The 20,731-nt window shown below is 35.8% G+C and overlaps 1 protein-coding gene across 2 annotated transcripts in view; it reads right to left on the bottom strand.

The window, feature by feature from the left end:
* The window catches only part of rad18 (RAD18 E3 ubiquitin protein ligase), a 45,464-nt gene extending 29,509 nt beyond the window's left edge, over positions 1–15,955 (bottom strand). For both annotated transcript variants that reach the window (XM_059570690.1, XM_059570689.1), the window contains exons 1-6: positions 15,850–15,955; positions 15,388–15,466; positions 15,209–15,270; positions 14,478–14,548; positions 2,439–2,779; positions 2,022–2,121 (exon numbers count right to left, since the gene is read on the bottom strand). In XM_059570690.1, coding sequence (XP_059426673.1) covers positions 2,022–2,121; positions 2,439–2,779; positions 14,478–14,548; positions 15,209–15,270; positions 15,388–15,466; positions 15,850–15,900 — 704 coding nt within the window. In that variant the 5' untranslated portion in view covers positions 15,901–15,955. The remainder of the gene's footprint in view (positions 1–2,021; positions 2,122–2,438; positions 2,780–14,477; positions 14,549–15,208; positions 15,271–15,387; positions 15,467–15,849) is intronic.
* Between the last annotated feature and the right edge of the window lie 4,776 nt (positions 15,956–20,731).

Below are 20,731 nucleotides of genomic sequence, written 5' to 3' on the forward strand. Positions count from 1 at the left end.
GGAAGATTTGCAAAACACCGCCCAAAACGTTCAAGCAAAGAAAGGAATCTACTTTTATCTACTTTTTTTGTCTTTCCAAAAGAGGACACAACTAGAAATCAGTGGTTAAGTTGTATTTACAACACTGTTCCAAAACAGTTCAACCCCAATATTCAGATGTCTGCAACACATTTTTACATAGGATGAGGACTGTTTCCTGGGAGAGTAGCCTACAAGGCCAGTGTTCTGACAAAAAGTATGTTTTCATATTTAAATGATTTACCACTGATGATTCAAAACACGAGTTTTAAGCAGTGTAGAGTAGCACTTGTTGTTTGTTGTTTCTCGATCACGAACGCAGAAATGTTTTTAGGTTTACGTGGCGTGATGCAATGCAACGCGTAAAAAGACAGTATAAGCCATTATAATCAGTAATTATGTCCCCATTGGATGCAACAAATGCCTCGTTTGCAATGGGTTTTATTGGTTTTGTCTTGTCGCACCAGTACACGTCATCACAATATGGTAAGGAGCATAACATTTCCATCACACGCTTGAGGTATTTGGCCAATCACAATGCACTGGATAGCTGGCCAATCAGTGCACACCTCGCTTTTCAGAACGATGAGCTTTGTAAAAATCTACACATTTTAGAAAGGTGGGGCATAGAGGAGAAACAATAATGTACAGTGTGGAAAATAATGTGTTTTTGAACCGTAAACCGCATTAACACGCTTCATTACACCAAATACACAAAATAATGTTTTTTTCAGCAACGTCATATGACCCCTTTAAACTGGATACATCAGACTTCAGGCAGTACAGTTAAATAGCTGTAGTGATTAAAGGCACAGTTCCCCTAAAAATTTGCTCACCCTCATTTCATCCCAAACCTCTATGACTTTCTTTTTTCTGTGGATTACAAAATAAGTCTCAGGTGTCTCACTGGGGTCTAATCTGGATGCCCCTCAGAATCTCTTATTTTGTGTTCAACAAAAAGAGGAGGAAAGAGATAAAGGTTTGATATGAGGGGAGAGTTATTACTTTTACCTAATATTAAGGTATAAGCATCAGACCCAACATTCTTACACAAAAAGCATTTGAAGGTGAAAAAATCATTAATCTCTGTAGAAGTAGTATGTCAGGATGGGCTTAAGGCCACAGGAATGCTGATGAATGCACTCATTAATCATGTTATCCTCAAGATGTCCAGTAAATTAAATCACCCTTTCTGTCATTCAGACACAAACCAAAATGTTGGCCCTTCAGAATGTCCCTCAAGTGAAAAAGGGGAGACCCAGTAAAGTGGGAGGGATGAAGACAAGCTATAATCTATAGGGAATGTTATTTAATAAGGATCCAATCTATTCTTTAACCAAAATAACTCTTCAACAACTTTTCAAGTGCCCATAATTATTCACCACAGAACAATTTTTTAAACAATCTTAAAAAAAAAATGGTTTCAGCCACAATCAGTTCATTTGTTAAACTTCATTCAACTAACTCAGGCACATCCAAGAATAAAAAATAAATAAAAAATACATGATTGTAAAGGGTCCTTGATTAGGTAGAAAAATAAACAGGTCTAAGAAAGTGTAGGCTGTCAGACATATGTGCAAACAATCTGGACAACCTACTTTCAAGAAAAGTGAACTGAATTATATATAGCCATTAGTTTTGCTCCACTTATTTGATTGGACAAATGGTGTTTCAAGATATTTGAAATGTTTTGCTGTTAACATCACTCTCTTAGCATTTGCTTTACTCTTCGCATTTGCTTCACTGAATGTTTAGATTCTTTTGAAACTTCCTTCATCATCAACATATGTGTCTGAAATATCAGTTGTTCAATATTAATTTCTTATTTATTGAATTACTGCATCTAAACAATATCACCAAGTAATAACTTGATAAAAAAGAGGATTCTGATTTTGAAAAATAGCAGGACAACTAACAGCATGCTTCCTTAAGACAATCAGATCATTTGCACTGTAAAAACTTCACACAGTAATATTGTATTTTTGGACAAATATTTTCCATACCTTCTCAATACCTCCTTTTTATAATCTCTGTTCAAGCACATATCCAGATGTTTATTAATATGCTGTTCGGGCACACCTAATCCACAGACAGGGCATTCCACTGCAACACACATTATTAACAAATTATTACTTGTATATAACCAGCACAACATTACAAAAATGTTTTTTAAATGGTGTCACTACTCTTAAAAAATATAAAAAAAAAAACATTATATATATATATATATATATGTATAATTCACTTATTGTGAAGAAAACTCAATGCATCAGTGGTCAACCCATTGTCAATGCATAAAGGGATAAACAATGTAATGGACTGATAGACAAACCCATTACTTTTAACATTTATCTAATATGTGTGTTTATTTCAATCATACAATATAAATGTAAAAAAAAACAGTATGTAATGCACATCACCTTTAACCAGTGGATTATTGGGAGACGTGGAAGGAAAAGCAGTTACATCCATCTTTTCGTCTTTCACCATTCCCACTGTATCCTCTACATTTTCTTGCTTGAGGTTACCTAGCTGCTGTAAACACAGCTCCACGGGTTCTGACTTGACTGGCACATGAAGCTCAAGACTTGTTTGGGCCTCTGATGAAGGAATCACAGGGGTCTTCTTCTGGAAAAAATGACTGAGGGTGTTTGCTTCCTTTCTGAGGCCCTTCTGTCTTGCTCCTTTGCCTTTGATAGTCATAACCGGGGTTTCCGGTGAAATAGGGGGAGATTCCAAATTTGAGTGACACAATTTTTGCCTGGTGAGATAAGAGATTGTATTTAGTATATTTTTTAAATTTGTTTAGTACTGTGATGGCAAAGCTGAATTTTCAGCAGCCATTAGTTCAGTCACATGTACTTGCAGAGATCATTTTAATATGCTAATTTGGTGATCAAGAAAAAATTATCATCATCAATAAGTGGATTTTTGTGACAGCAGATAAAAGAGGCTTCCACATAATTATGGGCCATGTGGTGTGTGTTTTAGGGACATATATAATATTTATCAAAGACACAAAAAAATTATTCAAGAACAAACTTGGCCAAGGACGAAAAAGAAAGGTTGTTTGAGTATCTGAGCCACTAAAGTGACAATGTCAGCAAAGGTGTGCTTCTCTATACAATGTGTAAGCCTTCGAAATCTCCGCTTCCTTTCTGAGGGAGAGTGAGAGGCGAAATAGTGAAAAATAATTTGAGGAGAGGACAGAAGGAGCGAGAAAGAGTAGGGAGTACATAAAGGGAAGTGAGAAAGAGTGAATGCAGACAAGCACCTGTCAGTTTCGCAATTGCAGTGGAAATGTGGAAAGCCAACAAACGCAGAGAGTGTCTGTGAGGCTATTACAGAGCCATAAAGTGGAATCAATGAGGTGTGCATATGCTACTTTCCATATTGAAACCTTTTATTTCTCTTTGTCTGACCATTAGTCCACATACATGCACGCAAAACTAAACACTTAACAAAAAAAGAAAAAAACAAGGTGCTCCAATCTGTATTAATGTGCTGTGACCATTTTGGGTCTACATTAATATTTGAAGGGCGATGTCAGTTTTCTTCCTTATATGTCAATGCTATTAGAAAAGATCTAGCAGCAAACAGACCAAAACTAAAAAGGATATAAAATAGCATCTTCACCCTATACCCTAAAAAAAAAGAAAAATGCCTTAATCCCAATCTTCTTGTTTAGTTAAACGCTAAATTTAATACATACTCACAAAGCTCTATTTACAGAATGGCACCATGACTTATTGAAAAGTCACCTGGTTGATTTATATCCCAACATAACCCTGGAGGCTAAATGAATAAGCAAATGTGTGTTTGCAGGTTATTTGCAAGAGTCAGTAGAGAGTAAATGTAAGTAAAACAAGAAAGACTATGAATCAAGAACAAGTCTTGAAAAAACAATTCAGGATACACGTTTTCTGTACCGATTATGGGGAAAATCGGGGAAAGGTGATTAAAGGAGTGGAAAGTACTACACTTTATTGGTATAGTAGAAAGAATGACCATCAAATTTATTAAAAACATTTACAGATGCAACCATAATGTGCAACGCACTTGTTCAACATCATACTAAATTTAATTTCAGAAGCACACATATTAAGGACTTTTATGTAGAAGTCTTAAAGACAAAGCAGCAAAAAGAAGAAAAAAGACCTTTAAAGGGTCAGACACAGGGTGGAATTTTCATGATTGTACTAACTAAATCATGACTGCTTGGAGGAAAAAACCTAAACTAACATTATAAGCAGACCTCATGCAAAAATAAAATGATAAATCATTATTAGGAAATATTATATGATCCCCTTAACTAATGAATAACAAACTTTCCTTAATTTGTTGGCCTTTCTTCAGTAATGCTTTTAAAAATCAACTGCAGTCTTGTAACTTCAGGCTTAACTACCTACCCAGCCAAGACCATTAAAGACCCCCCATGGACCCACTCCCAGACCACAGAAAATAGTGTCTACTTTAAGTTCCCCAAAGCACTGCTCTGAATCCAGTAAGGCAAATGGAGCACAGAGAAAATGTATTGCTGTAGAAACCAAATATGTTACATAACCACCAGCAGGTTCCAGCTGAGAAAACGGCAACATGGTGAAACCACAGTTTTGGAAATAATACCCATGATTGAAAAGTAGATCATTCTGAGCTTAAAACCAATTATATACAATAAGAGTTTTAAAACAAACTAATTTCTGTAGCTTTCAAGCAGGCTATAGCTGCAAAAAATACTGTGGTCAACATCTTAAAGCCTATAAAGGCAGAAAAAAAAAACAGTCTTTCCCAGTTTGTATGGAATTGAAATTTCAGAGAACTTGAACTTGGATCTCAAATGGAAGCTCTTTGATCTTCCGACAGCAAGAGAAGGACTGTGAGCTTGCAACAGCAGTAGCCCAGGGGAATCAATAATCAGACCTTGAAAAACAAGACTAATTGCACTCATTGAGACCAAGCAGCTCTATAGTATTGGGAGAAAGCTATTCATTAGCATTCCCATTCCACTCAGTGACAGTTTCCCAGCTGGTGCAGGACAGTATGAAATTGTAAAAAAACAGTATAAAATCTGCCATCTTTTTTGGATTCTTGTCTCGAGGTCCTTTGCCGATCCCGAACGCCTCTCTCCCCCCAATGCTTTCCTGTCAGCTCTCTAATGTGCCGTCTCAATAAAAGGCAGAAAACGTCCAAAAATTTAACTTTAAAAAAAGCAAAAATTTGCTAATGGGCAAAATTTGCTGAACTGTGATTGTTCCTTTTATTCTAAAAAAAAAATTCATAATATATATACGAATGTCATAAATCACATACAAATATTCTATCAAAGAGATATGTATATGCATATATGTATGTATTTACAGTACAGACCAAAAGTTTGGACACACCTTCTCATTCAAAGAGTTTTCTTTATTTTCATGACTATGAAAATTGTAGATTCACACTGAAGGCATCAAAACTATGAATTAACACATGTGGAACTATATACACATAACAAAAAAGTGTGAAACAACTGAAAATATGTCATATTCTAGGTTCTTCAAAGTAGCCACATTTTGCTTTGATTACTGCTTTGCAAACTCTTGGCATTCTCTTGATGAGCTTCAAGAGGTAGTCACCTGAAATGGTCTTCCAACAGTCTTGAAGGAGTTCCCAGAGATGCTTAGCATTTGTTGGCCCTTTTGCCTTCCCTCTGCGGTCCAGCTCACCCCAAACCATCTCGATTGGGTTCAGGTGCAGTGACTGTGGAGGCCAGGTCATCTGGCGCAGCACCCCATCACTCTCCTTCTTGGTCAAATAGCCCTTACACAGTCTGGAGGTGTGTTTGGGGTCATTGTTCTGTTGAAAAATAAATGATGGTCCAACTAAACGAAAAACTGGATGGAATAGCATGCCGCTGCAAGATGCTGTGGTAGCCATGCTGGTTCAGAATGCCTTCAATTTTGAATAAATCCCCAACAGTGTCACCAGCAAAGCACCCCCACACCATCATACCTCCTCCTCCTCCATGATTCACGGTGGGAACCAGGCATGTAGAGTCCATCCGTTCACCTTTTCTGCGTCGCACAAAGACACGGTGGTTGGAACCAAATATCTCAAATTTGGACTCATCAGACCAAAGCACAGATTTCCACTGGTCTAATGTCCATTCCTTGTGTTCTTTAGCACAAACAAGTCTCTTCTGCTTGTTGCCTTTCTTTAGCAGTGGTTTCCTAGCAGATATTCTACCATGAAGGCCTGATTCACACAATCTCCTCTTAACAGGTGTTCTAGAGATGTGTCTGCTGCTAGAACTCCGTGTGCCATTGATCTGGTCTCTAATCTGAGCTGCTGTTAACCTGCGATTTCTGAGGCTGGTGACTCGGATGAACTTATCCTCCGCAGCAGAGGTGACTCTTGGTCTTCCTTTCCTGGGGCTGTCCGTATGTGAGCCAGTTTCTTTGTAGCACTTGATGGTTTTTGTGACTGCACTTGGGGACACTTTCAAAGTTTTCCCAATTTTTCGGACTGACTGACCTTCATTTCTTAAAGTAATGATGGCCACTCGTTCAAATATATACATATACAGTACATATACAGTATATATACAGTACAGACCAAAAGTTTGGACACACCTTCTCATTCAAAGAGTTTTCTTTATTTTCATGACTATGAAAATTGTAGATTCACACTGAAGGCATCAAAACTATGAATTATCACACGTGGAATTATAAATGGAATTATATACACATAACAAAAAAGTGTGAAACAACTGTAAATATGTCATATTAAAGGTTCTTCAAAGTAGCCACCTTTTGCTTTGATTACTGCTTTGCACACTCTTGGCATTCTCTTGATGAGCTTCAAGAGTTAGTCACCTGAAATGGTCTTCCAACAGTCTTGAAGGAGTTCCCAGAGAGATGCTTAGCACTTGTTGGCCCTTTTGCCTTCTGTCTGCGGTCCAGCTCACCCCTAAACCATCTCGATTGGGTTCAGGTCCGGTGACTGTGGAGGCCAGGTCATCTGGCGCAGCACCCCATCACTCTCCTTCTTGGTCAAATAGCCCTTGATGCCTTCAGTGTGACTCTACAATTTTCATAGTCATGAAAATAAAGAAAACTCTTTGAATGAGAAGGTGTGTCCAAACTTTTGGTCTGTACTGTATATATATATAAAAGCAATGCTATATCTAGATCAAAGGCCTTAATAACGGTCCCCAACGTCCTGTCCCAAAAGATGAAACATGCCTTTGAAATCACTGGAGGAAAACAGGAAATTAAAACACTGTCCCATAAGGCACCTCTCTCTTCATCCCGATGGCCATCTGAAACTCCACCAACCAACTATATTCACAGGCACACAACCCTGAGGAGATTTATGGCACCTAGAGAGACTGAATTAACAAAAAATATCACAAATAAAATCTACTGTGCGCTCTTGCTGTTCACTACCTTGCACTTTTACATTCGATGTGAGGTACACGTGTGGGTGGAAAAGTCGTAAGATAGCAGGTAAAACAATGTTATTTAAAAAAATTCCTTGTTGATTAATTTAAAGGGGTCATCCGATGCGTCATGCACTTTTACAAGTTCAAAATCAGCTTTATTCACCAAGTGTGAGCAAACACACTAGGAATTCATTGTCTTTTTTTTTTAAGGAGTTCTTGGTACATGCATGCGTATCTGACATGAGAACATGAACATTTAAATAAGACTTATGAGTCTTCTTATATCTTATTTGCTGGCTGACCCAAACCAGACAGTTACAGAAAAGCACAGAACTGACTCAATAACAGGTGAGAAAAACGGTTTCATCTGCGCCTGTAGCAGGTTGAACTTTTTCAGCTGGCAAGGAAAGTACAACCTCTGCTGAGCCTTTTTCACAATGGAGTTGATGTGACTGTCCCACTTCAGATCCTGAGAGATGGTAGTGCCCAGGAACTTAAATGACTCCACTGCAGTTAAAGTGCTGTTCATGATGGTGAGTGGGGGGAGTCGTGGAGGTTTCCTCTGAAGTCGACTATCATCTTCTCAGTTTTGAGCGTGTTCAGCTCCAGGTTGTTGTGACTGCACCAGACAGCCAGATGCTCAACCTTTTGTCTGTAAGCAGACTCGACTCCATCCTGGATGAGACCATTGACTGTAGTGTCATCTGCAAACTTGAGGAGTTTGACAGAGGGGTCAGCAGAGGTGCAACCATTTGTGTGGAGGATGAAGAGCAGTGGAAAGAGAACACAGCCCTGAGAATCTCCAGTGCTGATGGTGCGGCTGTTGGATGTTAGTTTTCCCAGCCTCACTAGCTGCTGATCCACTGACAGATGGAGGTGGATACAAAGAGATGTGTCAGTTTATTCAAAAGGATATCCGGGATGATGGTGTTGAAAGCAGCGCTAAAGTCCACAAACAGGGCCCTTGCATAAGTTCCTGGTTTGTCCAGATGTTGAAGGATGTAGTGCAGACCCCTGTCGACTGCGTCATCCACAGACCTGTTTGCTCAGTAAGCAAACTGCAGGGGGTCAAATAAGAGTCCAGTGATGTCCTTCAAGTGTGCCAACATGAGCCTCTCAAATGACTTCTTGACCACAGATGTTAAAGCAACAGGTCTGAAGCTATTTAATCTGTGATTTTTGGTTTCTTGGGTGCAGGAATGATGGTGGAGCGTTTGAAGCAGGAAAGGACTTCACACAGCTCAAGTGACTGCTTGAAGATCAATGAGAAGACGGATGACAGCTGGACAGCACATGATTTGAGGCAGGCTGGAGAGACACTGTCTGGGCCTTTGGCTTTCCTTATCTTCTGTTTCCTGAAGACTTTGCGTACATCTTCACAGATCTTAAGTGCAGGCTGAAAAGCAGTAGGGGGGAGGGTGTAAATGGCGGTGTTGTGAGACGCTCAAAGCAGGAGTGGGGTGTCAGACCAGAATTTTGTTTTTCAAACCTGCAGTGAAACTCGTTCAGGTCTTCAGCTAGTTGTTGATTGGCCTCAGTCCTGGGGGATGGGGTCTTGTAGCTGGTTATGGCTTTCAGGCCATTCCACACTGAAGTAGGGGCATTGCTTGAAAGTTTTTTTTTTTTTTTTAGCTTTTTAGTGTAGTTTTTCTTTGTCACTCTCTGACACAAGTTTTTTTAACTGAAATGTTTGTTTGGAAATGTGTGTACACAACCACCCTATAATAATAAAGATCCAACCAGTGTTTTTTTTTTTTTTTTTTTATCTCGTTAAATCATTTCCCCTTTCTCAAATCAAGCCGATATTAGATGCCTGTCAGAGGCCCCTCCCACAATAGTTTGATTGACAGTGGCGTTTCAGCACAGATTGGACGGGCGTCTTACCTTAAACCCGCCCGAGTGAGCTTTCATCAGTCTGCTATTGTTTCACTGCAAGAGCAGATGTAGATAAGAATATCTCCTAAGCGACTGAGGTGTTTTGTTGTTGGATGTAATAATGAACAAGGCAGTCATCATTTACTCCCGACATCTGAACCACTGAAGACACAGTGGATTACATTTGTTTCTGAAGGGAATGTGCCCCGAATCTACCTAAATGGGTTTATCTTCGTGCAAATCCTTTGTGGTCCAGCTTCACCATCACCTTCAACAGGTGAGTGTAAGGTGTTTTTAACGAATCTTTGTAAATCTCCTTTCATAATATGTTGAATAGCAAGTTTCACAGTGAATGCAGCTAAATTAAAGTCGTTCAGAGAGCGGCTCGGAATAGAGGGCCGGGGTCAGCACTGCTCATTAGGGATGCATCGATCCGATACTCGGGATCGGCTGATCCTGGTATTTTCTGCAGATCGGGTATCGGTCAGATGAGACCGATCCAAATCCGATCCTGTGAGCTCCACGAAAGGCACAAAAACATTATAAAGCAACAAAACGTTTTCAAGAACATATTTCAAGTGTTCTGAAGCTATTCCATAGTTCAGTGTGAGATACAGATTAATACTGAAGTCATTAAATTCAAGTTCACACAAACTCTTCTTTCCGCTGCGGCTGTCTGTCATCCTCCATTCAGTGTTCAAAGAGCATGTTGCGTTCGGTTATTAGAGTCAAAATGATGAAACTCTCTTCAAGAGCGCAAAGTAGGTTTAAAACTGTTCAAAGAAAAGGCTAATTAAACTAATGCACAGATTTAATAGTCTATGTATCAATATCTCTTCCCTTTGTACTAGTGATGTCTGGTTCACAAATGAATCGTTTGATTTAACCGGTTCTTCTTAGTGAACCGGTTGAACCAGTTCACCAAATAGGACTGAATCGTTTGAACTGGTTCGCGTCTCCAGTAAGCATTAATACACAATTTATTTACTTTTTTTTTTTAACATGGCCAATAGAGGTGCACGATTAATCGTTAAAAGATCGCAATCTCGATTCAGACACCCTCTTGATCTCATTTCTAAATGACAACGATTCCCAGAGTCTGTTAAACCTTTGACGAAGTCTTACCGGATCATTCAAATCCGTGCTCGCACTGCCACTGACACAGAGAGAGCTCTTACCATGTTTAGTTAAAAAACATATTCACAAATGGTCTTTTTAACTATACAGTATTACAGTCTTACAGTCATTCATATTATCACAGAAATACTGGAATAAAGTTTATAGTTCAGATATAAACATTGATATCTATCTGGCAGCGATCAAAATAGAGCAAATCCCCTTTTGAAAGTACTGCGCTTCAAATACCGTTTGTGTCGATTGCACTGTTTTGCCACTAGGTGGTGACAAGTGTCTTAAAATGTTTTTGTCAATGAATGAATTTTTCATTCAAGAGAATCGTTCAAAAACGCTGATTCATACAGTAATGAAACAAGGGAAGTATGTTTGAATCAGCGATTTAAACAACTTTTTCATCATTTTAATATAAAAAATTGGGGTTTTAAATATATTATATATACACCACCAGTCAAAAGTTTTTTGAACCGTAAGATGTGTAATGTTTTTAAAGAAGTCTTTTCTGCTTAGAAAATGTTTAAATATTTTTACAATTTAAAATAACAGCGAGTAGATTTTTTTAAGGTTTCTTTGAAAGTTCAGAAGAACAAAATTTATGTGAAATAGAAATCATGTTATGTCTTTGTCACACTTGATCAATTTAAAGAATCCTTGCAAAATAAAACTATTAATTTATATACTTGTGATAATGATAGTAGTAATAATAATAAAAAAAAATGTTCCTTGAGCAGCAAAACAGCATATTAGAATGATTTCTGAAGGATCATGTGACACTGAAGACTGGAGTAATGATGCTGAAAATTCAACTTTGACCACAGAAAAATTACATTTTAAAATATATTTCAATAGAAAGCATTTTTTTTATTGTACAAATGTATCAATGCATAAGCGTTCTGTGGCGCTCTATATTGGCGCCTTCAGTATTATAATATTTTCTGCGAAATCAAAGATTATTAAGTCTTTTTTTTCTGTCCTATCTATGATATGTTGCTGCCTTTATTACTGTGATATAGATTTTAAATAAATGTCTTTTAGATTTCTATATAAATTTATATACTTGTTTTTTCAATCATGTATTTTACAACAATACAAAGAGCAATGTGTAACATTTTGCTGAATTATCTACCAACATAGTTTATAATAATATTTTGTAATAGTTTATGATTATATTTTTTTTTCATTTGTTATTTTTCATTAAAATGAATTTGTGTATATGTAGTAGATTGTGATTAACACAAAAGAATGATGATCAGGTCAAAACAGAGAAGTATAGAAATTCTATATTGGATTTTAAAAAACGCGGGTATCGGATTGGATCGTATCGGCAGATACTCAGAATTTTCGTATTGGATCGGTTCGGTTCTGAAAAAATGGTATCATTACATCCCTACTCCTCATTAACATTTAAAGCGACAGGGAGTCGTTTTACACTACCACTGACAAATTTTAACCAAACTATGTTACAGACTTTTCATTAAGACCCTTAAGAATTTTTTATTACTGTATGTCTACAGTCTGAGAACTTAAGACTCCTTGAAAAGAAGCCCGGCAGATCAGCTTCCTTGAGTCCTGCAGCAGGTGAAGTATGCCAAAGGTATAGACCCAAATATTGAAAATAAAATCCTACTTGATTGTTGAAGGAAATCCAGAATCTTATGGCAGGCTAGGATGCTACATGTTCCAGTTTGTCATGAGATGCAAAACAATAGGAAACAACTGCATCTCTTAAAATTCTCATAAATTAGCAGATTTTCTGATACCTTCAGGCAAGTTAGAACAATCTTAAACGCCCCCTTCCAGTTAATAGATTTAGAGTATGCAGTGCAATTGGATGGTTGTTTATTATCTACATGCCTTTTTCATGACTGTTTCACACACTCGGAATAAGAAATAAAAAAAATTTAGCATTGAAAGAGCAAAAGCTTAAACATGCATATAATAGAACTGAAGCATAAGGTGATACATTATTCAGAAGAAAAACAAATTTGGTGCCAACTCCCACAAAACCCTGTGATAAAACATACATTGACACAATCAGAATGTCTGGGACTCTGTAGCTAAATCTTAAATGAATGTTACAAAGACATAAAAATGAGAAAATTATAATCAACATTTATATGAGTTATAAATAGTATATATCTAATAACATTAGGATTTTCACATATGCAAAATGACAGATGCACCAGATTCAACCTTTACCTTTTGAGATTCTTATAAATTCTTGGGCAAATATAGACTGAATATGACTTGACCTCTCACTCTGCCCATAACCAAAAACTATCTACCTTCACCTGCATTTTCCATTATATTAGAACTAATTCATTTTTCCCTGTTCAACTTTATCACTACCCACTAATTAACCCCCACTGACTTTCTATAAGACTGCTATTCAGACCCAAACATAATTTGCAGTCGTAGAACTCCTCAGAAAGCTCTTTAGTTCTGCAGAAATTAATCACTATAAAAGTTAAACACATTTTACCGTGTTTAAAACTTATGCAGTGTTCCATATTTTCCCCCCAAAACAATGCAATATGCAAAACCAGTCTGCAGAATACATGCTGTATAGGTCCAAAAAAAAAACAAAAAAAAACAGCATAAATAAATAGAGTTGTTCCGATTCCGATACCACAACAAATTCTGGCATCGGCGAGTACATGAACCCATAAACCGATCTGATACCATTTTTTTAAACAAGACCTAGTTATGACCGCTAGCTTTGCCTAACCGCTGCACGGTTCTTCTTCGCTGTTCAGAATGAATTGCAAACACAGGAAGTTGTGCTGTGTTGCCACGAGCAACCCCTGTTTAGAGCAGCGAAGAAGAAATGAAAACGCGTTAGCAGCACTGATCTATATATGACTGGATCGCTCATCGCGTTCTAAACTGCCAACAGACAGTGAAGCTGATTCTATATTATAGATCAGTGGTTAGCAGTATGTCCGCTGTTTAACAGTGTTTCAGACTGGACCAACCAGACAGTAAAACGCGACTAGGGTGCCACAAGTACTGGCACTTCACTACCAAGTCAGTGCTGAAAATTAAAAAATGTGATGATACCAGCGTCTCTGTAGTACCGGTACCGACTCCCGAGTATATTCATTACCCGCAGCTGCGCTCAGTCGCTTCCGTGTTAGTCTAAGCGCAGGTCTCCAGACTGTAGCCGAATATATACTAGTGTCTGTGAATATTAAATTACAAAATACTATTTAAATATTACTCCTGCAAATTCTACATCTCTGTGGGTGACGGGCGCAGATGCGCTGGAGCTCGCTGTTTTGTAGTCTCTGCCGTGTGTGAGGACACAAACGCATAAACCGTCACTTCATGAGAATTTACCATTTCATTTGAGAAAACTGTCATATCATAAACACAGACACTCAAAGATCTTCATGGCAACCCATCAAAATAAATGTTCGGTTTAACGTGAGTAAATTGACAATATATTAAGCTACTGTTGTAGCCTACAGTAGATTTAGCTGTCTCTATGTAGTAATAATAATATGTCTCTATTAATAATAATAATTATGCCTAGACGGTTGCTTGTTTTTTACTTGTTTTGTTGTAGAGATTATCTGATTAATATATAATTTTTTTATATTCCTAGACTTATTTGTTGCAGTTTTTTTATACAGTTATAGTGTTAAACTAAAATACCTTTTTTAGTTTGCGGTTCTAGATTTTTGGCTACATTTGAAGTTCTTTTTCGATTAAGAAAATTAATATTACTGTCAAATTCATGTCAGATAATAAAAATACTGTAATAAATACAGTAGTTCACCATGTATTTGTTCATGTTTTATCAAGGGATAAGTCTGAAGCACACCATAAAATAATTCCAGAAATTTACACAGGGCTAGTAGTATATATAGCTGTATATACAGATACACACCCAGGTATTGGATCAGTACTCTGTATCGGCCGATACCCTGAGCCCAGGTATCGGAATCGGTATCGGGAAGAGAAAAAGGGTATCGGAACATCTCTAGAAATAAATGCTCATATTTAAAACAGAAATAAACTTTACCTTGCTGCTTGAAAGCTCTGAACTAAGTCATCTAATATTCTGTTGTTCCTCAGGTCCTGTTCTGTTGATGGCTGCAAAGAGAGATTAAGATTAATGGAAAGTGTCCTTAACGCTAAACCTAATAACTTCATTAAACTGCAATAACATCAATGTTTATATGTAGAAGCCAGGAGTCAATAATAATTCAAAAAGATTTTTTTTTTTTTTTTGAAAGAACTCTCTTATGCTTCCCATGGCTAAAATAATTTTATAAAAAATAGCTTTTAAAAATTGTTTTTTTTTCAAATTGTTTTCAATTTGAATATATTTTGAAATATAATTTAATCCTGTGATGGCAAAGTATTGGTATTAAGTAGGCATTATTCCAGTCTCCAGTGTCAGATTAATCTTCAGAAATCATAAAAAATATTTTTTCTCCATAAAAAATATTAAGCAGAATAAAAAGATTACACATTGATTAAAATTAAATAAAAATAATTGAGCACTATTAAGCATGTTATAGTAATTTCTGAAGGATCATATGACACTGAAGAGTGGAGAATTGGCTGTTGAAAAATTATTTTTTGCCATATCTTACAATATATTCAGAAAGCTATTTAAGATTATAATATTTCACAATATTACATATTATACTGTTTTTTTTTCATATATATATATATATATATATGTAAGTGTGTGTGTGTATTTTAGGTTTGACAGTCATGTTTAGAATATTTTGACATTAGACTCACCAAGTTACACACAGGACACAACAACTTATAGGACAGAAACTTCCGTATGCACAGAGAACAAACTGTTGGAACAGCAAAAAGAAACAATTACTTCGTATTTTGCTGAAAGCAATTATGCCAGTTAATAAAACATCATACATGTCAAACGTTTATAAACTGAACTGAAGAAGTATACGTACAGTTATGAGAACACTGGGTCATCATGGTGATGTTGAGAAACTCAAAGCAGATAGGACAACGGAGGAGGGTGTCAATGCCCTGATACAGTCAATAAATAAACAAGATCTGATGTCAACGAACCTGAGAATATCCAGATTTATGACTATTAAGTTATATCTGTAGCACTGTGACACGTGCTTATTGATGTATAAAACCATGAAACGCAGTTTATTCTGATCAATATCAGAAAACCACTGGACATAAAACGAACATAATGACATCGTGAACAGATTTCGTGTGTTATATCAATAAAACAACAACTGAAGACGTTTAAATAAAATTAAAAATATTCTGTAAAACGCGTTAGAAATCGAGATTACAAAATTATATTAACATTGTACACACGAGCGGGAAATAACACAACGGTAGCAGATAATCTTGTTTGAACTGCAGACTTAACAAAGTTGAATCACAGAACGTACTTTCAGACATGACAGGTTCGGCGGGAAGTCCACTTCGTTTAGTTGAGCCATTGCAAATCCCTGTGCTGCTATTATCTTGATTTAGATGAAAGAAGAAAATTAGTATAGCTCTCTTGGCAATAGCAACAATAAACTCCCGCGCATCGCTCAGCACTTCCTACAATAGCGTCACTTCCGGCTGAAACACGTAACAAGAGCATAACACATTTACCAATTATTGTTACTTTTGTAAAATCAAAATAAATTAATGTAGACTAGAAGTTTCAAAACACTGTAAGAATCTTTGAAATTTGTTTGATTGAAAGCATCAAATCAACATTACTAGAGTGTTATTGTAGAAACAAGTGAGGTAGCCTAATGATTATGTTTTTTAACGATGATTTCCATGATGAAGTAATAAAATGTTGAATCCTCCAATTAAAATATAATATGACACACTTTATATGACTGATTTTAAATTGCACTATTTAACAAAAAATAATCCCTAATAATTTATAATGTTAATATAAATAATAACATATAACATTTAGGGATTATTTGTTGTTAAATATTGCAATTTAAAATCAGTCATATAAACAACATTTTGTTTAAATGTCATAATTAATGTAATTAATAATTAGATGTGGTTTAGTCATGCAGGCCTGATCATGATCCTTTAATAGGCTAAGTGGATTTATTCCACAGAATAGTAGAGAATGAATTATGGCTGTATAGCATACTGTTATGGAATATTGGAACAGGTCAAAAGGACAAATTCTAATCCTAATATTAATCCTTATAATTGATTATTAATAATGCTATTTTTACATATTAATGAACTAGAATATTATAAATATTTTGGCATATGAAAGTGAAGGTGATGTTTCACAGCCCACAGAGTGTCACTAAACCGAATAAGTGATCATAGCCAGGTGTAAGAAAGTATGAGACTGAATGAATAGTCATGCACCTCAAGCACTCTGGAATAACACACATAGTTCTTATCTTGTTTCTCTACATGTCAAGGCTAAGGAAAATAGAAAGTTTATGTGAATAGAGGCTGTTCTTTCTGTGTTTACTGAAAGGTTAGAGTACATACCAAATAAAGACATTTAGTGTGAAAGGGAATTTGTAATTTCAAATATAATAATTTAATATAATATTGCCAAGAAACAAATAAATTGGGCCATAACCACTCACTTTCATCAAGAATAAACAGGGTGATATTTAGACGATAAGGACAGGATCCCGATGTTCTATTAAACTGAATATTGTTCTTTACATAATAACAAAATTAAGACTTTTCATACATTATTGCACTAACAAGCACATTTTTTCTACACACTGAGTTAAATCACACACACATGTGACTGATTTCCTTAGCTATAATGGATAGTGATATAGCCTCATCTAATCTACGGTAAGTGCACTTACTAGGACATAATAGGATAGTCAATGAAAATAGATGTTGAAACTACCTTGGGTTCAATTTCACTATTCAGGTGCTTATTTTGCATGAATATGATTACAAACGAGGCTGACTGACAAGTGTAAGTATACAGGTACGCGTTCCAAATGACTTAAATGTGAAAGGGAATATTCTCAGACGTCTACTGGTGCCTCTCTTTGTGGATCACAGAACACGGGCAAAATGTAATGGATAGCAAAGTGTGACTGCAGTCTTAACTGCCAAGATACATGAAAACCTTTTAGAAGATAATAAGCCCATTTTGTCCTCAAGGTGGATATCATTAAATCATGGGGTTCTCAGTCAGGTCATTAGAGTATGTCCACCAGTGTAAACTTTAGATTTGGATGTGTGACATACATTGATAAGCACAACTGTAGAAAACTGCGAGGGTAAAGATATTTGCTTTCAGCACTGTATGTCTTGGCAGAGTTACAATTGGACTATAAAATGTGTCAGACAGTAATTCAATATCCACAATGGGCATTTGACTAAGCTTTCTTTATTTATCTTTATTTTATTTATTTATCTAAATCAAAAAACCAGGACATTATCCGTTCATTTCAAGGATATTTCTGTTAACCATAAAACATGCACTGAAGTGCAAAATTAAAAACACAGATGAAACACCAGTAAAAAAAAAAAAGAAATGTTTTTCATTTTAATACAATACTAGTGTGCCCTTTTTTACAGAATTCTTTTAACAGGGTACAGTAGACTTAATTCCTTAATGCAAGATACTTTTTTGGCTTTTATTAAATGTATGGATTTTATTTACTAAAAGTTAAAAAAAAAATCCATCATTAAATTAAATGGAATATGGAGAACGTGACTTGATTTCAATTATGAAAGTTTGCCCATGCTTCCAAAAGAAAGAAAGAAAGAAAGAAAGAAAGAAAAAAGTCATTCAAATCACTGAAGGAGCACTTTACGTATATACTGTAGTATCTTTATACAACCTCATTAAACATGTTTAATATGCATAATATGTTGTTGTTGTTGTTGTTTTCTCTCTCTTTTTTTTCTTTTTTTGCAATTTTATTAAAAGTAGTCTATACATAGTTATAAAAGTACATTCGAGGCCATGTCACTTGCATCCCATACGGAAAATCCTCCAAACTGAAAAACTCCACTGAAGATTCAGGACAGTTGTTTAGACTAAAACACATAAAAACATCTAAAGATAATCACATAAACTAATGTTAAAGTGTACATATTCGATTGCTGGATAACACAACAATTATCAGTGTCTTTGTCATCACAATACCACACAAAAAGACTTTGTGGGGTCTCTCAATTAGAACATCAGATCAGATCAGATCAGTCCTGCTGCCACTGAGATCAATGAGCTGTCCTTAACTTTCAATAAATCTGGCCGCAAATAAAAAAAAAACGCCATACTTTTTTGAGCATTTTGCTAAGTCCACGTAATGAAATGTAAATTTATGACACAACCCAGCCTTCAGTCAGGCTGTTCCACCAAATTAGACAACCAAACAGGCAGGACAATTGTGGGATGCGTCTTGGATGAAATGGCTAAAACTGTCCATCAGTGATCTTTTCACCACACTTCATTTGCTTGGCCTCTCTGGGAAAGTGGCCGAAAGAAAGCCAATTTTGAGAAACGCTAACATTAGGTCAGAGCTGCAGTAAACTAAAAGCCATGTGAAGCATTTGAAAGTGATGAAACTAAATTTGTGTTCTTTGGCCTGGATACTAAGCGTTGTGTTGACAAAGTAACACCTCCCCAATCATCAGTCAAGAACAGTTGTGGCAGCATTACGCCTGTGACTTAGGGTTGCTTTAAGAAATTGGCAAAATGTATGGAAATAAAGGGAATATGGATAAAGCCACATCCAAATCCTTGAGGAGAATCTGTTACAGTCAGTCAGAGATATCACTTAAGATACATTTTCCAGAAGGACAATGACCTTATCAACAAGTAAATACTACATTATATTATTGGCCTGCAAAAAAAGAAATGAAATAATTTAGAATGACAGGCTTCAGACTTCAATTCAACTATAAAGATTTCTAAATTGCAGTACAAAGAAAATAATTGTATAATTTGGTACAATGAGAGAAATTACAGTACTTAAAGTAATATAATGAGGGAAATATTAATGTAGAAATTGCATTGAATTTTGGAGGTAAATATTCTAAATAAATTTTATTCTGTTACATACAATTCAATATTTTAATTTTATCATTTAAATTTGACTATAAAAAATAAATGCAAGAAAACAGTTTTGCGGCAAATTTGTTTTCCCTGCTCAAAGGTTGCAGTGTAGCTAATCTCACTCTCTTATTCAGATTTTTACATGCAAAAAAGTTAATGTACTGTAAGTGAGACAGAACCTTTGGTGAACTCTGCTGTCCACTTTACTCAGTTTAATTTCTGTTTCCCTTTCTAAACATATAGGGCTTGAACTCTGTCAGTTTTGATCGCACTCACTGGTCTGATCAAACCCAACAGGATAACAATTAAAGTCCATTAAAGACATTGGTTGTTGAGCACCTGGAGGACAGCAAAATCTCTGCCAATCATACGACACTCATGCCTTCTCTTGAAGTGGAGAGGAAAATGACAATACATTGAATGAATAGTTCATCCAAAAATTGAAAAATTCCTGAAAATGTACTCACCCTCAGGTTATTTAAATTCACGGGAACAGATTTGTAGAAGATTAGAACAGATTTACAATAGATATCGATTTACAATAGATAAAAGCATCCAGATTTTCTCTTCACAAGACATAAATTGATGGACTAGTATTGCTAAAAGTGTGATTGCATCATATAATAATTGCTGTTAATAGTGTTCATCATCTGGTTGATTATGTCTTGTATAAATTTTTCAGAAAATTCCTGTCATATGCACATAAACTGACAGTCACCACTGATTAGCTACTACTAAATATTGTAGAAACTTAAACTTTTTAAAGTTGCTTTGCAATGATTTGTTTTGTAAAAAGCGCTATACAAATAAAATTGAATTGAATTAAATTGAACTAGAGTTTATTATGGTGTGGATTATTTGTGGATTATTGTAATGTTTTTATCAGCTGTTTGGACTCTCATTCTGATGGCACCCATATCTCTTTTTGTTCAAATCTTTATTGTCCTGTACGTCATAAGAAGTGTGGATTTAACACATTTTAAATATATGTTTGTTTTTTAAACAATTCACCAAAAATGACAATGAAACACTTTTTTGAAACACATTTTTTTAGACCCTGATAGTCGCTGATTAACATTCATTTTCAGTATGTTTAAAATAGTCTCCTTCCTAACATTTATTTTGTTGTCAGTGAAGAAAGAAAATCATGCATGTTTAGAGTAAACAAAGGCATAATTATAATTTAGAGCAAACTATATCCTCTCAAATGAAGAAAATAGGTCTCAGCATCCTTGAATCACACTGATGATGCAAAG

The sequence above is a fragment of the Carassius carassius genome, chromosome 17 (assembly GCF_963082965.1).
Source record: "Carassius carassius chromosome 17, fCarCar2.1, whole genome shotgun sequence".
NCBI classification, from domain to species: Eukaryota; Metazoa; Chordata; class Actinopteri; order Cypriniformes; family Cyprinidae; genus Carassius; species Carassius carassius.